This window comes from Canis lupus, chromosome 6, assembly GCF_048164855.1.
Source record: "Canis lupus baileyi chromosome 6, mCanLup2.hap1, whole genome shotgun sequence".
In the NCBI taxonomy this organism is placed as follows: domain Eukaryota; kingdom Metazoa; phylum Chordata; class Mammalia; order Carnivora; family Canidae; genus Canis; species Canis lupus.
In genome coordinates, this window is record NC_132843.1 from 9,424,841 (window position 1) to 9,447,705 (window position 22,865).

A 22,865-nucleotide genomic window follows, 5' to 3' on the forward strand; every position below is an offset into this window, starting at 1 on the left:
GGAAGAGGGTGCCTTGGTGGTTGAGCATCTGCCTTCAGCTCAGGTCATGATCCTGGGGTCCTGGGATCCAGCCCAGCCTGGCTTCTGGCTCCCTGCTCAGCGGAGAGCCTGCTTCTCCCTCTCCCCCTCCCCTGCCGCTTGTGCTCTCTCGTTCTTGCTCTCAAATAAATAAATAAATATTCTTTCTTTCTTCCTTTTTTTTTTTTTTTTTTTTAAAAAAAAAAAGGCCAAACATTGACAAAAAAACATTGGCAAAATTTAGGATTTGGGAAACTGATCATTAAAACACAGAGAAAACTGGGGAATATACTAACTATAGAAAGGTCTTTGTTGCTGTTGTTCAAATACATTTTCTTTTTATGACAACTTCAGATGAGACTACACAGAGCCAAAGAGTTATCTAAGCATAATAAAATGTGTCTAATGGAGCTCCGTATCTTTATATGTTTTAGAACCACATGATCAAAAAAGATGTATTACATTGCTTGCTGTATAGCTATATTTTATATTGTCAAGTCATGATTACCTTGAATAAGAGCTAAATAACAACATTATTATAAACCAAACATCATCCTTATTAGTCTTTTACAAGAGACTCAAGTATGTTTATAGTGAGTATTTTTATGGGTGGGGTAGACTGGGAGGGTTTGACAGGGAAGGAAGTCTGATATAAATTGCTGAATGTTTTAATGGTTTCCTAGAATCATTAGCATTTATAAGAGTACACTGTAATGAGTTGACACTATAAAGACAGCTTTGAATTCTCCTCAATGGATAAAAGAAATTATGATCCATTCTTTTTATGTCTTTATCTACAGTAAATGCATAGAATCAGCTGTCTACTCATTTAATTATTTATGGGAACATAGTGTGCCTATGTCCCTCTAAGTGCGATACAGCACAGGTATTTAAATACCCATCATTTAAATTAAATACACTTTCTTACTCTGTAGTAATACATATTGTATTGAATGAAGCAGCCATAAATACTTGGGTGTCTAGAAGTGCATCTTGTGATGACTTTCCTACTCTTCATTTTTGTTCAAAAAGTAAAGTCACATTTGTTAATGAATTCTACTTTGCAAGTCTCAAGATTTTATTTGGCCAAATTGATTTTTTTCCAACTCATCACAAAGCCCCTGGAAATAGGAACTTTAATCTAAATTGCTTTAATTCTAGCAGAGACAATATTTTGATGTTAGAGGCTTAGTATCAGTAACAGATGCCTGACATTTGCTCACCAGTAAAACCTTTGTGACCTTGGCCAATGTCCTTAACTTGGAAATGTTCATGACAAAGGAACATGGGATGAGTACTTATATCTCAAGGATGTGATAAAGTACTTAGCAATTTAACAGCTACTTATTGAATAAGTGAATAGATCTACTATTTTATTTCTACTTTTTTCACTCAAGACTGCTTTATAGATAACTTTTCCAGCATGTGCATACTTTGTGTTTCAAATGTCAAAGTATTTTATTTGATCATAATACCATATCATTTTTAGCTTACTCATTTATAACTGGAAAAAGGACATTTCCACATTATTGAAGGCATGTTAAGCAACATACGTACAATTTGCACATCCAACTTCCTTTTCCTTTTGAGTTGCATCTAAGGGTGCCTATTCTAAAGTTGGAACTCTTACGTGCCAGGCTATGATCAGTGTTTTGTGTCTTGCTGACTGTTGTGTGGTTGTTCTTCACATTCATTGCATTCATTTACAGGAATTTGTATGAACCCTGGTAACTCCTGCCAACATTAGATTTATTATTTTCATTTGTGGTTCCTAGGTCAGTGAGTGCAAGATGGTACTTTATATTTATTTAAATGTGTGTTCTGTTCATTGTAGAGCTGAGTACTATTTCAAAGTGTGTCATTTCAGTGCTCATTTGTGGCAACTGCATTTTACTCTTGGCAGGTAGAAGGGGGTGTTTTCTTATGGTATTTCTTATAGGCAGGTATTTCTAATAGGCTTTTTTGCATTTAGAATATGAGGGAAATTATTGTGATAATTGTAGCTGTTTTTATTTTCAGCCTTGTTCTCATTTTCGTGTTATATGGAAGTTTATTTCAGAGATTTATTTCATTACATTAAGGGGATTAATAGATTATAAGCACCGAAAAAACTCTAGGTCTCTCCAGAATTAAAATTCCTCTCTCATTTTCCCTCTCTCGCTCATCCTTTGAAGCTTTTTTTGGTTGCCTTTACATCATATGGAAATTTCTGTGGATGTCATAAGGAAGCAGAAGCAGGAAGGGAAAGGAATAGAATACTGTGGCTGTTCCAGTTCCATGTTACCAGTGTTTTTTGTCCAGGATGGCCTTTTTCCAATTATAAGGCCCAGGTTTGTGCAATTAATTTCTACCCTTCCCTGCTTCTTCCTGGTCACTGCTATTTCCTCAAAGTTGCATGAAATTATTCTCCTTACTAATTAATTTCTGACAGGGATCATGACTTCAATGGGTTAATTTCATTCCAAGGTATATATCAAAACCTCTTTTAATGAATTTTTTAAGTGTCCTAAACCAAAATATGTAATATACTCATATCCACTCAAGGTATTTTAATGAATCAAGGTCTTACTGCTGCTTCTTATGCAGGTAAAGAACAAAATAATTATAAGGGTTCTGGATAGATTACAAAATTATGGCTATAACTACCTGTGACACCAACAATTCGAATATCAGCTCTGTTTTTCTAACACCTGCCTGTAAACGTGTCATGTTGTCAGGCTCCGTGGAGCACGCTGAATAACCAACGTGCCAAATTATTATCTTTGGAAATAACTTAAATTACCATATACAACTTCCTGTTTATCTGAAACAGTACCATACGTAGAAAAACAATGCAATAAAATTCACTGATATTTTTTAAAAATGTAGATGACTTACCCACACTATATGATCCCCTTCAATCTTTCCACTTCTCTCTCTAGTGTGGCTTGGTCAAATAAATGGATTAAAAAAAAAAAAAAAAAGAACAGCATATGCTAAAATACAGAATTTTGCTATCACTGAATTATTGGAAGTGAGGAACAAATTTTGGTATTTATTAGCTTGTTTGTGGACCTATCAATCAGGATCATCCCAGGAAGCAGGAGGCATGTTCAGCTGTGAGTTTTGGAAAATGTAAGGCAAGAAATTTTACAGAAGCCAACAAGGAATGTTGAGTCACTTGAACCAGAATAGCAGGAAGACATTACCACCCCCAGGCTGAGATGTTAAGGGGAGGAAACTGTTAACAGAGCCCACTGTGAACTAAAATAGTAGGAGGGAGACTCTATCCAACAAGAATTGTCCTGGAGATAGATGCGGCCACTGGCAGACAGTAGAGTAGGGAGGAAGCCTGGGGAATATCTCTGCCTCCCTCTTTCCTCTATTGCTACCTTCTTGATGGCCAAAGCCAACCCAAGTAAGATGGTCAGGCAGCCTGAATGATGCAGTCCATAGGGGTAGACCCTCCCGTCCAACTCCATAGTACCGAGCAGAGCAAAGCAAAGTGGAAAATGGATCTGGGTTCCATTGGACAAGAGTTAGCATAATAGAATCTTGAGCTTCCCTTTGAGGATAAACAGAAGAGAGTGCACAACCCATTTATATTTTAAATAGATCTGTAATGTGCATTACTTGTTTCAAAGACACATAATCTTTCTGTATTCAATCTTTCTGTATAATTTCAGTGGCAGGAACAAGGAGAGAGATGATCACACGTTGGCAATACTTGTTCACCACAACCAACAGACAGATTCTATTTTCTGTAACTGACAACCGCAGGCACCAATCAGGCGAAATTATTAAGAGCCTAAAAAGAAAGAGCCTAAAAACCTAAAATGTAACCGCCGCATCTAGCATATGTATTTATTTTCTGCTTTTAATTTCCGTTGTTGAGTCTTGTTTCTTGAGAAGTTATACACAATTCCTGAAGGCATGAAAGGGTCATTCTATTAATTTGGGGAAATCTCACCCTTCCCTACACAAGGCAACCATTGACTGGTACAGTAAAAGTCACTCTGTAGTGGAGTCCAGTTTTCTGAGTCATCGTCTCATGCTGGACCCAGCATTATATTAATTTTTTTTCCATTCAAGTCAGCCTTCTCTTTAAAGCTATGCACCTTTTGTTTCAACTCGCTACAGATTTTCACTTTACAGCTTTTGAAGCAGATTAAATACTTTGGTATTTTGAAGTGTCTCACCATTGGTGGTTGCAAGTTATTTTCATATATTTATTGATTAGAATGGTGAGATTCTCCTTTTTATGATAGGAAGAAGCATAAAATATTACTCAGGGAAGGTAACTAACATTTATTGAATTTATTGAACATCTATTACATGCCCACAATATTTTTACTTTTCATTTTATTTCACAAAGAAGTTTGGAATAATTTTTATTAAGAGGCAACAGTCTTTATAGTATATATATGATGTTGGTGCTATTAACTCCTCCTTATAGATGAGGAAACGAAGATCCAGAGAGCTTAATTTTGTAAAACTGTGGAATGAACTGTGAAATATTTAAGTTAAACATTGATGTCTCCCTAGTGAAAATTAGATTATCTGCTAGTCTTAAACTCAGTGCCATGACGACAATGTATGCCTTGCACCCCATATTGGATGCCTTTGGATTGCACCTGTATCAAATGCAATGACATTCTGTTGCGGCCGAGCCATTCAAGGAAATTTGAATCTGCCACAGATAGGCCCAAGATGATCCTTAGTGACCGAATCGAGGAAATAAAGATCCCAGATTTTCACCACCTTTTGCTGTATGTATACTTTTGTTTCCAGTTGTATTGTAGATTGAAAGTCTGTATAGAGAAGGCATGGTTCAGGCCAGAAATGTGTTAGGTAAGCATTTAAGAATTACTTTCTAGGATCACACCTCTTACAATGGTTCATCTGAGATTTTCAAAGGCATTTATCCCCTAAAAATAAGTAAGATAGCTCTTCGATTCTCAGATGCTGTACAGCTACTCCACCAATTTAATAATGGCTTTTCAGGGGGAGAAAACACGATCACATTGAATATAGGAATCAGTTCCACATCCCGATTCTAGAAATGTTGAAATGTTCAGAGAAAAGCATGGGTGAGAAATGAGGAAACAGGAGTTACTTAGGACATAATTTTCTTGAAATAACCTTTTTCTCCTATGTCAGCTGTATCCAGATGATATTCTGAAAACAAGGAGGAAGGAAAATGCCTGTTGATTTTGAATTATGCTATTCTGGATGACCCATTTAGATGGTGATTTGGGAAAATGGGTCATGATGGGGGCAGTGACTCTCCTGGGGTGGCTCCCAAGTTAGTAGACCCGGAATAAAACTATAACTCTGACACAGATATCAGAACTTCTCCAGGTTTCTCTGATGCAGTGGGTAGATGAAGGCCTATCAGGTGAAGCTGGAGAAAGTTGCGAAGAGCTAGCATATGCCGGCTGCCTGGCTCAGTGTTGGGCATGTAGTCAGGACTATTGCCATGTGTTTGCCACAATGGTTTTATGACCTGTTGGTCCCAGCCATCCTGCCTGGGAGTTAAACCATGTGCTAAAAATAGAAAATACTACTTCCCTGACTCTTCTCTCTGGCTGAATCCCAAGAATTCCAGAATTCTTTCAGGTTCTTCTCCATTCACTCTTTGTCTCTGGAGTATGCCAGGAGCATCGCATTGGCGTAGTGTTCTTCGTTACCTTATGGTGTCTGCACCTTCATTTCTGCTGCTCTAATTCCCTGCCAGGATGTGGTCCCCATTTCTGGGAGAGGCCAGCGACTTCCCCAGGCAGCCCTTTACTTGCCCTGCTAAAATTCCAGCATCAGTGCTACCCAAGCTCATGTACCTCAGGGATCCCCTGGAAATGCTTTTAGTTCACACTTAGACTTTCTTAAAGGCTCCTGGAATTCCATGGGAGATTGAAGTTTTTATGAGGTTAACATAGCTAAAGTGAAAATCACCATTTAGGTCCTGCTTCCAGCTCAGTTGCAGACTATTTATGTTGAATCAATAAGTCACTTAACTGTCTGGGACTCAGTTTCTTCCTTCCTAAAAAGGAGGGCTACAGGAGATTATCTCTTTAGTCCCTTCAGGCACTTATATTCTCTGTTAGAACCATTTTGGCCATTGTAAAAAACAAAAAACAAAAACAAGTTGCATTTGTTGTATTTATAAAATGTTAGTTTCAGAATATATTTAAATACACACTGTTCAGCATCTAAAAAGTAAGCATCTCTTCAGCATTGGGAGAAATTAAATGGTGGGCTCCAGATGCGATTCAGTTCTCTGTGGAAATATGTATCTAAATCATAGATCTCATAGCTGCCTTGAGGCAGCTGCCGAGACTCTTGTCCTCCCCACCTGTTTCTCTCTACCTGCTTTCTACTCTTTGTGGGATGAAGATTTGTGAAGTTGTTCTAGCTCTGTTGGCTTCTCTGTCTCTTTTGTGTTCAGCACTTTTTCTAGCCTGGTATCATATTACAGCCTCCCACTGCCATTTCCTCTCTGATGTATGAGCAAAATTGAGTGACTCTGGAGCCCCACTGCCTTGGGATTCAATATGAGAGCCAACTCTGATGGCCCTTGGATTTGAAATCACAGTGGGAGGCGGGGTTTTTTTCCACCGAGACACCAAAAAGCAGATTTTTCTATTTTGACTTAAAACTTCAGTATTCTAAATTTTTATTCTGTTTTTCTTTTCCTTTACTCATTTTTATCCAAAAGGTATAGGTAAAACCACAATGTCTTAGTCTCTTAAAAATTGAGCTTTTTTGTGCTTGGAGGACCTGAGTGGTGTTTGATGAAATGTGGCAGAAATAAACCATGGAGTGTGTGTCTGAGTAGGGGCTTGGGGGAGTGGGTCCTGTTCACGTTTCCCCTAGTAATAAATATACCTAGGTCCCATATATTTTAGGGGTTCAGTAGGTTCTGCATCCCACTTCCAACTCTTATACCCATCCCACTTATTTATATCAACAGAACATGCTGAAAATTACAACCTATTTACTGTTTCATCATTCTCCAGAGTCCCTAGCCTCTTAAAATCCAATTTGAGAGAGTGTTCTTGTAACAGAACCTAAACTCACTGGAGAACTTCATATTTAGACACCAAAAAGCCCCAGAATTAAGATAACGAAAGCCAAATTTAGGAAAACTTGAATTTTTGTAAGTAATGATAGTGAGTCTTACTTTTTATAATAGAAATTGCTACCATTCATCAAACACTGGTTACGCCCCAGACTCCATCCACTATATATCAATCTAAATAAAACTAGACTTTGGTTCATCGGGTTGTGTCACACCAAGAAGGCTTGATGGATTTTTCTAAATTTAGAGAGATCTGACTATAAATATTGAAAAGTTAGCCCCTACCTAGTTTTCTCTGTGAGGCCAGTCTCTGATGTGGGCGTTTTTCTCCAGAGCGGCAGGAAGGGAGGTCCACCTAGAGGCTCCTGTGCCTGCTAATGTGGAGGGACAGGCCACGCTGGGAAGCATATGCTGAAAAAGCGAACGATGGCTATACCTAAGAGACCCTGGATGAACGTCACGGGGCAAGGTCTCCAGGGGCAATACATCTGTTTTAGGTCGAGTTGCTTCTCACACGCAACTGTTTGGGATGGGTGCTGGAGGGAGAAGGAACAGGAAGATTTTAACAATAGTTCATGAATCTCTCAAGCAGTGCTGGAAAAGCCAGGCAATATTTGCTGTGGGTGTGTTTGGACATGTGTGTGTGTGTGTGTGTGTGTGTGTGTGTATCTATATATTATGTGTCCATCCATATGTGTATATGTATATCTGTATGGAGATGTCTGTGTGTCTATACTTACATGTAATGAATATGTGTATGCCTACATGCATAAATGTACTATATACATGTATGTCTATACAAATGTCTATAAACCTAAGCATATTTATTCATGTGTGCATTTTGTGTTCATAGATATGTGGTGTCTATATGTATGTGTATGTGTGTGTGTCTTAGCTGATAAGAGCTTGGGTGACTAAGCAGGAAGAGCTGCATTCAATACTCACCCATCCCAGTTGTACAACCCTGGAGAAGTTTTTGTTGTTGTTAATTGAGATATAATATAATATATTTCAATATAATTGAGATATAATATGATATATATATATATATTTATATATATATATATAAAGAAGTTTCTTAACTTCTTTTTCTTTCAATCACTTCATCTTTAAGCTGGGAGTAATAACAATTCATGCCTTATAGTCTATAGTAAAGTTCACGTTAAATGATGTTGGTAAAACTACAGCTTATAAGTAACTAAAAGTATCAGTTCCTATGATTGTCACCTTTGCTGTCATCCCCAGTCTTCATACGCTGAGGACTCTGAGGCCAGGAGGATGGAACACTTTCCTCCAGACACAGTGGCATTATAGAGTAGGTCCAGGGGTCCAGCCTAGGTCAGTTGGTGTATTGCCCAGAAGAATCTGTGAGGCGGGTAATATCTTTCTTGTCTTTCCACACTATCTGGAAGAAATAATTTGATCAGTTCTTGTTATAACCCTTCGACAACCTCATTCCATCACTGTGGGCGAACAGGAGAAACTCACTCTTGTTTTTGTGCCTCCAGTTGGGAAAGAAAGAGTAGCCCCTTCCCTGGTGGCAGCACAGGCTTTGGAGTCTGGCAGACCTGAATTGGAACCTTTAATGCACCACTAATGATCTGGGCCTGGTTTGGGTTTATTTGTTGTTGTTTTTCTTAGTTCTGTGGGTGCTTTCAGGAAGTCAGGTGTATAAAGTTGGACTACGAATCCTTAGATAAGGAGATACTCTCATTGGTCTTTCTTTCTTGCTTGCTTTCTTTCTTTTGTCATTAGTCTGACATTTTAAGTAATGCAGTAAGCACCTATAAGACCACCTCCCAAACAAAAGCTAGTATTTTGACAGTCACCTTCATGTAACCATTTACCATTTGGCCCCCACCACCACCACCACCATTTTGTCCCATCTCCACCTACAATGACCTCATCTGAGTCTCATGTTTGTTATTCCTTTACTTTCCTTTATATGTAACCTTATTCCATTCTTTAGTATTATGAAACTTTTGATTATAGTGGTTTTTAACTTTCTAAAAGACCCTAATATTGTGTGTAATCCTTTGAGACTGTTTATTGAGAAGATTCATCTATGTTGAGATATTCTGTACTACATCTCTTCTGTTCTATTTAATATTCTATTGTGTAAAATATACCATATTTACATCCTATCTTGCTGATGGGCATTTGGGTGTTTTCAGGATTTTACTGTTGTGAAAAGAGCTGTTCAGCATTATTGAACATAACTCTTCACGCACATGTGCAGGAATCTCTCTTGAGTAGGAGTTGAATTAGTGGATTGTAGGGAGTATCAATGTTCAATATTAGGAGATAGTTGCAAATTGTTCTCAAAGGTGGGTGCCCCAATTTTAACTCTCATTGGAATGTGGATCCACCATCTTTCAACTCTTGGAACTGTTAGATTTTTCATGTTTCCTACTTGAATGTGTGTAACATGGTTATTTCATTGGGGTTTTAATTTACCTCGCTCTGACTACTAATGATGCTGAATGCCAGTTCTCATGCTTATTGGCACATGCGTTTGTTCAGCCATGAAATGTGTATTCATATCTTTTGATCGCTTTTATGATAGGTTGCTTGTGATTTGCTTATTTGTTTGCAGAAGATGTCAAGCAAATTACATGATCATTTTGGGACCATTCTTGCATCTGTAAAGTGGGGATGATAATACAGCATTCATAGTGTTGATTTTAGGATTGAATTAATGTTTATGTATGGTACTGTGAATATTGGTACATAACATAATAGATAGTAAAAAAAAAAAAGTTAGTTCTTACTCCCTACTTAGGCTTGCTTGCTCTGAAGCTATCATTTGGTGGAGTAATTTGTCAGATTTTGCCCCATTTGCTTAGTGGAGAATCTTTGCTTATTGGTATGACCAGTGTGGTCCTGCTAATGTTGTACCTTAGGGAATAAAGCTAGTTAGATGAACTCATACTGTTCGGGAGGAAACATAGAAAAAGAACGTGAAAAGGAAGAACTTCAGTGGGGGTGCTTGGCAAAATGAAGGGAAAAATATCAGTATAATTATTATGTTGGTCTCAACAGCTGTCTGTAGATGTTTGAACTGTGTATTAGTATGGCAATCAGGAAAACTAAGGATTAATGAAATATCCATATCCATCATGAAACTGAAAATTCTAGCAAGCCGAAGATTCTCTGATGATGCTTGGGAGCCAGTGGTCAAGAAGCCCTATGCCACTTTAGGCTTTCTGCCTGCCTGCTGCTGGAAGCTACTTCCACAGCACTTTTGAGACTGCTGTGCAGTCACGCGGAAAAGCTACACTGGGGACCAGGGAAAATATTAGAGGAAGAATCTGAAGGGCACCACTAGAGGCCATGCAGTTACTGCTTCCTGTTCCTGCCTTGTCTTTTTGAGTGTTGAATTCAAGGAGAGAACCTGGATATGATAGTAAAAACAATCGCCTCTACCACCCTGGATCTTTGTGTGTCTCACTGAGAATATTCCTGGAGGAATGGAAGCTGGAATGTCAGTGCTCCAGTACTTCTGAAATTGCTGCACTGCAGCATGCCATCTTTCATCTGTCTCTATCTGTGTTCAAAGTCCCTCTTAGGATTTGGAGGTAACGTTTTTGTATTCCTACCATTAAGTATACCTATGACAAGTGACCATTTTTAGTGATGATAACTCTGAATTTGATAAATATTGAAGCAATAGTTTGTGTAAATTCAACCAGGGAAATGTGGAAATAATTTTTTGTGCAGGATGCTTCTTAAAATGTTTGTTCATTCAATGCTATGCTAATGGTTCTTTGGGTTTTTGTTTGTTTTTGTTTTTTTCTGGTTTGAATGCTCTCCTTTGCAGTTTTTAGGAGGATAATGTGGAATTAAGAACAGATGCAGGTTAGCTACAATGTCATCTCAGCTTTCCCTCTGTCCTTAGTACACATCAGTTTGACCGACCGATTCGTCTGAAATTGTTTGCTCTAAGGACACATGCTTAAGAGTTTGGAAACACCTTTTAGCTGTGATGGCAGCTTCAATTTAAGGAAGTGGTTAAGAGAAAAGTCTGAATGCTCTCCAAAGACAAGAATGCCCTGCACTTATGCTTAGCCTTTGCAATTCACAAATGATCATGTGTTTTCTTTTGTGCCAAGAATTACACAGAAGAATAGTGAAACATAACTGGAATATATTTTGTAAGCAATTGTAAAAACAGCTTCATGAAAACATGAACTTGGATGAGACCTCAGAAGACTGGAGCTGCCCATCAGTCAACCTGGGAACCTATTTCAGGCTCAAGATTCTTATGTATGGCTCCCCCAGTGGCTTTGGTAGGCCTTTTGTCGATCATTGGGAAATGAATTTCAATCATTGGTATTGGAAGTGAGTAATGAGCAAAGTGTGTATACAGACACTGCAGTAAATTCAGAGAGATTTTTCAGTGGGCTCTTGAAACTTTCTGATCTTGATGTTGTTTTACAAAGGGAGTCCCTTGATGTTTGAGAAGGGGCTATTACCTATCTATGTCAGCTGTCTCATTATGAGGGACATGGGGCCCTGGCTGAACAGAAATTCAGCCCCTTTCCAGCCAACTCCTGGGTTGTTCATTTCTCTTCATTCTTTTCTTTTCTGACAGCAACTTTCAAAAATAATACCATTACCCAGGAAATTTTGGTGCGATAGTTTGAGCATTATTCCTATTTTTGTAGTATATTTTCCTTTAAATCTCTAATTCTGAAACATTTCTCACATATTTTCCCCAGTGAATCCAGAAATTTTTGCCAAAAAAAAAAAAATAGTGCAAAAATCTTTCACTATACAAAAAGAACTTTTCATAGTGGAAGGTACAGAGAAAATAAGGATGCCTTAAAAGAGCAGTTTTGCATTACAATGAACCTTGATACAATGTACCTTTTAGTTGCAAATTGGTAAGAAATTATTTGTGCAGAAAGCCAAAATCTTGCGCCAGGATATCGCGTTATCTGTAGTTTTATTCACATTTTATGTGTAAGGACGTTAAAACCTAGAGAGGTTGTGGATTGCTCTAAATTAAATAGGGAATGGCAGATCTAAGAACAGAAACCAGGTGTCTTCACACCAGGCCAAGAGCTTCCCCTACAAACTGCCATCGCTCCTGTGCCGGCAGTGATCTGTCGGAAGCAGTGGGTCCACTTTGGAATCCAGTGGAAGCGCCTAGAGAAGTAATGGTAAAGGCAGGTTCTGAAGTGCTTTTACAAGGTGGACCGAGGAGGATAGAAATGATGTAACAGGCCATACGAGTTGTGTCACCGGTGCTAGATTTGGTGGTTTGCTAAGAGGACTCATGGGATTCTGCATATAGTTGTGCTCCCAGCTAAGATGTATTGCAGTGAAATGACACAAGGCAAACTCAGCAACAGGAGAAGGTGCATGGGGCAACGTCCTGGAAACCCAGCAGGAGCTTCCAAGAGTCTTTTCCCAGGGTAGTCACATAGGATATGCTTCATTCCAACAGCAACAGACTGTGACAACACATGTAAAATGCTGTCTACCTTGGCAGGCTGTTACAGACTCTGCCCAGGATGTTTACTGGGGGCTGGTCAGAGATAGCCTCTACCTCGCACCTAGAAAAACTCCAGGCTTCCAGAAGAAAAGCACATGTGTGGCATGGACCATATTGTTTTCTAGTAAGAGTTTGGGTACAGTGAGCCACCCTCCTCAGTTGAGAAGCATGGGACTCTGCCCCAATCCAAGTTTCCAGACACCAGCCAAGGGTCAACCTTGCAAGGAAGACTTTCTGAGGACAGCATCTCAGGCCTGCTACAGTAACTCTGTTGCACAGGAGCTAGGGTCGCTATGGAACAGCTACAGCAACACTGAAAACAGTTGTTTCAAAGGTTGTATCAGATTCCAACAGAGAGAACTGACAGCAAGAATAAACAGGTGGGAGGTAAGGAATGAGGGAATAGGAAGAGAATTTCAAGTCTGGGAGATGAAATACATGGGAAGGGTGTGTGTGTGTGTGTGTGTGTGTGTGTGTGTGTGTGTGTGTCTCCACCCCCCCCCCGAAAGTTTGATTTAGGACTGTGAATGCAGATAGAATCCAAAAAGTCCAACGCAAAACTAAATAGATTTTGGGAGGAAAAGCATTAAAAAACAATTGGCAGATAGCCCTCTGAGAAAGCTTATTTAGAGGAGCAAACCCCTTTGGGAAGAAAGGTATAAGAAGTAATAGGAGAAAGTTATGGGGAATCACTGCTACCTACTGCAGAAACACACTGGAAGACAAACATGGTCCAAAGAAAAAACCCTACTAAAAAAAAAATGTCAAAAGTTGATTGTAAAACTAGTGCCCCGCCCTAAAACCTTAGGGTTTAGGATTAATAATTTAGGATTATTTAGGAAGAGTGGCTGGATAGGAAGGGGAAACATTCTACATTCTGGGTATATTAAATATGAGATGACAAAGGAATCGAGTTAGAATTTTCTTTTTACCACAAATAAAATACATTCAAGATACTGGTAGATTGCATTAAAAAACCTGATTCTAATATGACATTCACATCTGTGGTACATTCCTTGGTCATGCTTATGGAATTAGAGCAAATCACATAATTAAAGAATTAGTGTTAAGAGGGAATTTTGACTTTGTATTAGCTGTGAAGGACACGCTGTTAAAAGACATAATTTTAACATGAAAATACTATTAATGTTATTAAAAAGTATATACATTAGCAACTTTTTCAAAGGACCTGAACTAGCTTCTACTTACTACTCATTGAAATTAAGTGATTCGTTTTTTTTTTTTTTAAGATTCTATTTATCTATTCATGAGAGACACACAGAGAGAGACAGAGACATAGAGGGAGAAGCAGGCTCCCTCCAGGGAGGCCGATGTGGGACTCGATCCCAGGACCCCAGGATGACGCCCTGAGCCAAAGGCAGATGCTCAACCACTGAGCCACCCAGGTGACCAAAATTGAGTAATTCTTCACCCAAGTTGTCTAATCTAGTCTTGATTTTAAAAAAACACACACAAAAAAATAAGTAGCTAATTTTTCCTTATTTGTTTTGTAAGAATTACGTGAATAATAAGAATTATAGTAAGAATTCTCTAGAGTTCCCTCCCCCTATAGAAGAAAGGTCCTGATGGGTATAGATTAAGCACAAGAACATTGGAAATGATGTCTTTGAGGGTAATGTGAAATGCTGTGGAGGTTGTTAGTCTTTGCACCAAACCAGTGAAACAATGTGTGTATGTGAGCTTCTAAACATTCTAACATAAAACCTCTTTCTCACTGATTATCTTTTTTTTTTAAAGATTTTATTTATTTATTCATGAGAGAGAGAGAGAGGCAGAGACACAGGCAGAGGAAGAAGCAGGCTCCATGCAGGGAGCCCGACGTGGGACTTGATCCCGGGACCCCAGGATCATGCCCTGGGCCGAAGGCAGGTGTTAAACCACTGAGCCACCCAGGCGTCCCTCTCACTGATCGCCCATATAATCTGGGCAAATTTCAGCCATGTAGGAATATCCGTGACATATCACTAGCCCCACAGTGGCTTCTGAGAATCCACAGTTATATTTCCTTCCTGTAGTTATTAAATTAATTATTCAAATGCTGATTTTTGCTTTTGATCAGAACTGGCACCATTTTATTTAGCCAAAGCAACTTCTCTATGTTTCTCATGTGTGTGTGTGTTTTTAAAAAGAAGCTTCTCTCTTTGTGGGGGTAGACAATCAAGTAACAGGTTTGGGGTAATTTTTTTTTTAAGTGGGCTCCACACAAGGTGGAGTTAGGTAGTCAGCCTAACTGACTGAGCACCCAGGCACTCCTGGGTCAATTTTTAAAATTGCGTTATGTGTGTGGGACAAATGGAGATGCAATGGTTGTACAGAAATACGAACACAACTACTTCATAAATATGTATTATGGAGATAACATTCTTGTTACACAAATTGGATGCATCAGGATTTTAAATGTCACCTTTGGATTTAATGCAAGTTCCTGACTGGCATTTCCCTGATCTTCCTTAGAAGGCCTGTAGCCACAGAAACTTGCTTGCAGTCCCTTGCTATCAGAGAGTGAGGTTTCTCTCCTGCCCTCATCTGTGCCCTCCAGCTCCCACCTGCTCCTGTTCCCTTGAGCTCCTGCTATCCCCTCTAGATGCCAGGACTCACAGCTGCAACAAGTGGGGGGATGTCACGGGGGAACCCTTCATTCTATGTAGAGTCACAAAATGGAAAATCAAGGACATGGTAAGAGGATTATCTTCTTTATCTTCCATTGCCTCTCTTGTTGTTGATTTTTAAAACTCAGATCCTAGGGCTCCTGGGTGGCTCAGTGGTGTCACTCAGTTGAGTGTCCGCCTTTGGCTCAGGTCATGATCCCAGGGTACTGGGATCGAGTCCCACATGGGGCTCCCTGCAGGGAGACTTATTCTCCCTCTGCCTGTGTCTCTGCCTCTCTCTCTCAATGTCTCTCATGAATAAATAAGTAAAATCTTTAAAAAAATAAAAATAAATAAAAATCATACCCTGCATTGCTGTAAAGCACACTTGAGGTAGGCATCCCAGTTATTAAAATAGAATAAATAGTGGAGAAAGTCAGGCCAATACGGGAGAGAAAAATAAAGCCAGGATAAGCTGAGTGGGACAAATGAAGACGTCAGGGCCTTGTGCAGTGAAGAGAAGTAGGCTGCAGATTTGGCCCTTCGGTTCCTAGCAATGAAAGTGAAGAGGGAAGCATGGTTGGTGATAGATTTGAAACACCTGTAAGATAAAAACCCAAGTTTTTCTAATATTAAAACCTAAGAGGAGTGCCTTCCATGGATGCTCTTACAGGGTAATGTGAAGGACAATGATCTCACCAGCTCCCTACAACAAAGGTAGTGAGACTCCCATGGCTATGTTAATGACCTCATCAATACATACTTGTTTACATACTGCACAAGCCTAATTGAGGAGCTGCAGTTCTAAAATACAGTGATTCCAAATACACAGCTCTGTCCAAAGGAAATTTAGAAGGCTAGGCAATCCCCATATCCTTCAGGCAATTATATGCATGGATGTATTTCTCCCCACGGGGTTTTTCATAAGAATTATTCAACATAGATCTTTGGTTTGTAATCTCTGACTAAAACAGAGAGTGCAGTGTGGACAAAGTATTTGGGACTCCATCAAGGAAGGAGTTCATTTTCTCTAATGAAATTCAGGATGCATCCCTGAATGGATGGCCACCGTGGCTTTGCTCAGAGATGAGGGACGACCCACTGGCAGGGATAAAGATCTTCCTCCAGAAATAATTCTGGATCCACTTCAAACCAACATAGATTGTGATTCTAATTCAGGTTACCTTACCTGTATAACAGTAATTTGGGGAAATTAAAAATTGGGGTTAGGAGTCATGGAACAACTACATTGCCTAGAAATGAAATATCATTCAAGGCATATGTGTTATGCCCACCAGAAAAGAAATCTTAAAATGCATCAGGCTGAAATGTAATTAACTATCCATGAGCCACGAATCCTTAGGGGGCCTAGTATTTGGTACACAACTGACTGAAAGAAATAAATCCCAGAGATGCTTAAATTTTGATCACGTTCCTTCTCATTTCAGAATAGAGACAAACAAACCTATAGAACATTTTGCATTCTTTTCTCTAAAGAGTAATTTTTTTTTAATAAGCAGGCTAGTTGAAAACGGAATTTTATTCAACATTAACTAGTGGTTCAAAGTCAGGAAGTGTAGAGCCAATGTGTATTTCTGATACATCTTGGAATGCTTCCAAACATGTCCATGAGCACTTTCTGCCCAGTACATGACTTCAGAATGCCAGAAAATCTTCACTTTAACCTTTAGAGTGTGCTAGCGTGATAGAGAAGCCCATTATAAAGCAGTGTACATATTAAAATTCTCCCTGGTACTGGACTTATATTCAGAAAGAAGAGTCTCTAAAAAACTTGCATTTGATAAGAAACAAAATACAGACTATTCAATACAATGAAACCTATTTTATTTCAAGGATTACAAAGTTAGATGGAAAATGCTGATAAGGCTCACTTTCCATAACTCTAGTCTGCTCCTTAACCTCTGACATCTCTCGCCACATCTCTGTTGCCAGGCAACAGTGGAGCAATAAAACCTGTGTGAGTGAAAAAAGTTCCCAACATAAGAATGAGCTGTATTCTAGAAACTGGTGAGCCACTTATTTAGATTTTAAATACATTTGTTCATGTTAAAAATATTATAAATGGTAGTTCCATACCCACACAGGCCACTGTAAACCTACTCGTAATGCTCTTGAAGTATTGAAAGGCGGCACCTTTGCTATCCAGATCACTTCATGGTTCTCTTCTCCAAAATGCCAGATTCCAGAATATGAGAAAAGGCCACTGAATGGTCAAAATAGATGTTGCAGAGTCCTTGTATGAGAGCGTATTCTTAGAGGAACAGTAAAATGAATCTACAGCCACATACAAGAATGCCATGTACTCTTTTTTTAAAAATATAATTTTAAAAGATCTTGCTATTTGGTTTGAAGAGTGAGAAAGGATGATATAAGGAGGAACAGGGACAAAATTCAGAAGCGATTGCTGACAACCTGAATGCAGAGGTAGATACAGAAAACTTAAGACAGCTCAAAATACAACAACGTACTAAGCTCCATCTACCATTAGACGTCTTGCACTGTTTTCTACCTTCTTATAAGAATTATGATAACCATCCCGTAACAACTAATCTGTGCATTTTAGAAAGTTTGTATTGTAAATAACATTTGGAAGAAAACAGCACTGACTCTAAATTTTGAAGGGGTACATCTTCAGCTCTAAACGAAGCTTGTGTGAAGTTAACAAAAACCTGAGATTTCTGTGTAGCTCACTTTTTTATAGAAATGTAGCAATTTGGGGCACTTGAGTAGCTCAGTCAGTTAAGTGGCTGCCTTTAGCTTAGGTCTTGATCCAGGGGTCCTGGGATCAAACCCTGCATCCGGCTCCTTGCAGGGTGCCTGCTTCGCCCTCTTCCTCTGGTGCTTGCTCTTTCTTTCTCAAATAAACAAATAAAATCTTTTTTTTTTTAAAGAGAAATGCAGCAATTTAATTAGACATATGATTTATGAGATGTTGCCATGGGGAAATGTATTAGGAATTTCAACTAGGGACACCAGATAAACATCCCCCACTCAGAGGCATTGAAATTTAGCAATCTGCTCTTGGGAAACATACAGAAAAGAGAAGAAATGTTTCCACCTTTATGTAAGAGAAATACACATCTCTAAGTTAATCACCAAGGTGTGAATTGTCTAGAAAACCCATTTGCCCCTAAAGAGGCCAAAAGCATGCTTCCCTTCTTCTCACCCTTAAGGTGGGCTGCTCATTCACAATGGGACTATCCCCAATCTGAGGACTAATTTATATATTACACTTCAGCAACATTTTAATCTAATTGTTCACGAGCCCTGCTGATTCTTAATTGCTGTTTTGGTCATGCACACAGCAGTGACAGTAATTCCAAATTAAAAGGTGAGTGATTGGTATTAAGTGTTGGGTTAACTTTACTCGGTAATTGCCAATACTTGCTAAAAATATCTGGAGGCAGCCACCACCTCTTTAAGATGCAACCATCTAACTAAACATGTTCTGCTTACCCTAACTGAGCCTGCTGTCACTGTTCCGTGGCATTATTTCTTCCTCTGGCGTGCTTCTATATCTGCAGGACGCGTTTTGAGTATTCCCATCCCAGATTACTGAAAATTGTTCCAAAATGCTATGCAGTCTTTTTGAAAGGAAATGTTGCCCAATCAAATCTACAGATTATAATCAAGATACATTTTGTAAAACTGTATTTATGGAAATGTGCCTTAGGAGATTCCATAAGCCAGCACTGCACTTAATCTTCTACACAGTTCCTCAAGTTTTAATAACTGGAAATTTTGATATCCTTTCCTAATTTTTCAGTTTGAGTTTCTTAGAGAATTCCTGAAGTCCAAAGCCTGTTGGGGCTAATGCCAGGGCTCTTGGAAGAATCTGATAAGATGTGGTTAGCACGCAACATATTCAGTAACAACTTCTTAATTTGGGATTCAGGGGTGAAAATATGGACTTTAAGAGCGAAATGTTTAATGATTATATATTTGTGAGAGACAGCATGAGCACAGAGGGAGAGGGAGAAGCAGACTCCCTGATGAGCAGAGAGCCCAATTCAGGGCTCCATCCCCTATCCCCGGACCCTGGGATTATGACAGGAGCCAAAGGCAGATGCATAACCGACTCAGCCACCCAGGTGCCCCAAGAATAAAATATTTAACATGCTTCTCCCATTGTGGAGCGTGGGAACGATTTGAATATATACTGCTGGAAGATGCCTTGGGGAAAGTTTGCAACTTCGTTAGTCTCTCCTGTTGACAAACAATCCGTATCACCCACAGATGTTGTGCATTTAATCAAGGCTTGAGTATGGGGGCAGCTAGCAAATGTGGCTTTACTCCTGGGAAATCTGGATCCATATTTCACGTTTAATGTTTCGAAACCTTCTTTGATATGTCAACAAAGCTTTTCTTTCCTCGTACCTGATTTTTTTTAAAACTATTCAGAGGACTTGGTAGAAGCCAGAGTGGAGACAAAAGGGAAGCTCTTGGGTTTGGATGGGATGGTACTCCATTAAGGACCAATGGTCCTTGAGCTTTTTGCTTCTGTACCATTTCTTAAAAAGTTTGAGAACTATGTAAACTATGTATCCCTTACACATTTTCAAGCTCACATCTAAAATATTTATCTTGAATTTAAATGGTTTCAGATATAATTTCAGATATCATGCATATATTGTGCTTTTTTATAATCAAATAAATACATCACTTTTTTATATGTTCCTTTTAAATACCACAGCAATTGGGTGTCCATCATCATCTATTTCACAAGTACAGGAACAAACTTTTCTTTTACAGATATTTTGCATCATTTCTTTTCCTCCTTAAACTTTTATTTCCATTCTACTTCCTGCACAGAATCCTACCCTAATGTATTATTTTCATGCTTCGAAATATTTTATTGATTACCTATTAAAATTCTCTGCAATAAAATGGGTGCGTAAATTGAAATTTGAGCTTCATTTTTCATTTTATGCGGCCATAATGTTCTAAGTCTCACAACTATTTTTTGGACTAAGTGATCAGTATAATTATTACCAGTAAACACAAGTGTAAACAACACATTTTACAAACTATGATAAATACTAAACATAAAAAGTAATCTGTTACTGGAAATTAACCTCTTAGTAAGACAAAGAGAGCATTTTTTCCCATTAGTTCTTGAATTTGTGGGTAAATATTATGTATTGCTAAAATGAGACGTAACTCAGTAACATCCTCCTTCCTTCCTCCCCATCTTCCTTCCCCCCTCCAACCTCTTTCTTTCTTTCTTTCTTTCTTTCTTTCTTTCTTTCTTTCTTTTCTTTCTTTCTATCTAATTTCTTAGATAATCACAGGCAAAATTATTTAGGTACAGAAGTGGATGCAAATGGAAGAAGTTCCGTACTATGGCAAATATCCCCCAATTCTTGGAACTAATGTAATAGCTACTTCATTCTGTCTTCAATAATTTGGTTGAAAGGAAAAAATTAGAATTTACCTGAGTTGCAGAATAGTTGTTAATCAGTTACCAAAGCAATTCCAATCACTGAAGAAATTTCCTTTGTGCATCTTTTAGTATTCCCCCTTTTTTTTTCCTCTGCAAAGGATTGCTATCCTGGGAAAATGCACTGTGGAGATGGGGCCTGGGGGCTGGTTTGCCTTTGCACTGTCTAATGGGAGGAAGGGGTTGCTAAATGAGAAGTAAGAAAGGAGAACCTCAGATGGCTGTTGCTTTCTCGGGCAGATCAGTTTTAGGATCTAGAAGTTGCAAATTGAGTCCCTTAAAACTAATGCCAGCATATATACCTTAAGAAAAATTGTGTGCTCCCAGAGGTATCCATATTCTAGTTTAAAGACCATTATTGCAGAAAATGAATATTTTGCTATGTGATTGTTTGTTTGAGGGAAAAGTTCAGATGATCATAGTTGCCCTATAGATGTCACCATTATTTGGGGGGAAAAAGCCCCATTAGGTAGAGTTCTGATGTTTGTGTCCCACCCCACACTGTCTGATCTCTCCCCTCTTCCCTTATTACACAAGCCTTGATAGAGGCTGTGGGTGGCTGCAGGGGGTTGAGGTGCCACTGGTGGCAGGAAATTCAGTAGGGGTAAAACAGCTGGGGAAAGGAGGAGAGTTTTTATTTCCTTGGGAACTTAGATGCAAAACTGAGGTGATAAAAGTGAGCTATCTCCACTTTCTGACCCATTATATATATCAAACAAACAAACAATATATATATATATATATATATATATATAACAAATCCATTACTTCCAAACTTATTGAGATATATATATATGGAAGAGAGAGAATCTTAAACAGGTTGCATGCCCAGCATGGAGCCCACTCGGGGCTGGATCTCACAAACCTGAGATCATGACCTGAGCTGAAATGAAGAGTTGACTGAGAAACCCAGGTGCCCCCAAACTGATTTGTAACTAAACTCATCTTCCTGTCCTTCCTTCTCATTTCTGAACATGAGGTCCTTCATAGTTCACTGGTGCTCACAATCCCACCTTTCCAGAACTTTGCCCAGAGACCCACCATCTGTTCCACATTCCAACCTCCCCTTTCCTATGACTTTTTCCTCTTTAAGTATGATCATAATCAAGCGTATTTCTTCCTTTGTTAGCAAAAGCTTTTCCCTTATCCATTTCTTGCTAGCATTTTGTCTCTCTCCTTCCCTCATCTATTCCCTCATCTCTAAAATGGCAGTAATAATAGTAGCTACATTACAGAGTTCCTGAGAGAAGTAGATGAATTACTACATGCAAAATACAGGGATGCCTGGGTGGCTCAGTGGTTGAGCATCTGCCTTCGGCTCAGGGCATGATCCTGGGGTCCCGGATAGAGTCCTACATCGGGCTTCTTGTGGGGAGCCTACTTCTCCTTCTGCCTGTGTCTCTGCCTCTCTCTCTCTCTCTCTCTCTGGCTCTCATGAATACATAAATAAAATCTCTTTCAAAAAATACATGCAAGATACAGAGCCCTATTTCCCCCTGCAAGATGGCAATAAGTTAGTTATTATTATCATTGGCTATGTTTATTGATATCTCAATGTCTGCATTTTTTTTTACCTCTCTTCAATTAATTGACTTATTTATCCCCCAAACTCAACTGAAATTGCTCTGGCAAGGCTAATTATGATGGTTATATTCTCAGTCTAGCAGACTCTTCTCAGTCTTGTTTTCTGGATGATTTGGCTAGCTCTACCCAGGCTTTCTCCCTGACAATTCCTTTCTGGTTTTCCTCTTGGCAACCCTCTCTGTACCCAACCCTAACCAACAGCTCCATCTTTGGTCCAAGTCCTTATTTTTATCCATGTTGCCTCTGGATGGGGATTTTCTACAGACTGTGGTCTTAACTTCTCTATAATTCCAGTCTCCCCTGAGCTTCAAGCAAATATATAAAAAAAAAACCTAATTCTTAGAAATATGAACTGAATTGCCCCCTACACCAGAGTCAACATGTACACGACAGAATCTATCATTTCTCTATCACTCTTTCTTGTTTTCCCTCACAACATATTTCTTTGCCCCCTGTCTCCTTGATAGGCACCACTACTCAGTTACCTAAGCTAGAAATCTAGATCCATTACAGACCCTTCCTTTCATAGCGAGTCAACTCAGTCAAACTTTGTGTATTGAGTGGGAAATGTGTCAGGAAATGGGACATTAAGTTCTGCCAGGGTTTTCTCTGTATATTTCTAAATCCCTCTCATTT

General features: G+C 39.0%; 1 protein-coding gene across 2 annotated transcripts in view; it reads left to right on the forward strand.

Moving 5' to 3' along the window:
• Positions 1-22,865, forward strand: part of EPB41L3 (erythrocyte membrane protein band 4.1 like 3) — a 226,184-nt gene that overhangs the window by 41,687 nt on the left and 161,632 nt on the right. The window contains exon 1 of one of the 2 annotated variants that reach the window (XM_072828810.1): positions 10,419-10,653. The exons of the other annotated variant lie outside the window; for it this stretch is intronic. Within the exon in view, the coding sequence (XP_072684911.1) occupies positions 10,599-10,653 (55 nt within the window). The 5' untranslated portion in view covers positions 10,419-10,598. Of the gene's footprint in view, positions 1-10,418; positions 10,654-22,865 lie in introns of those variants that run through there. 2 annotated transcript variants of the gene reach the window in all.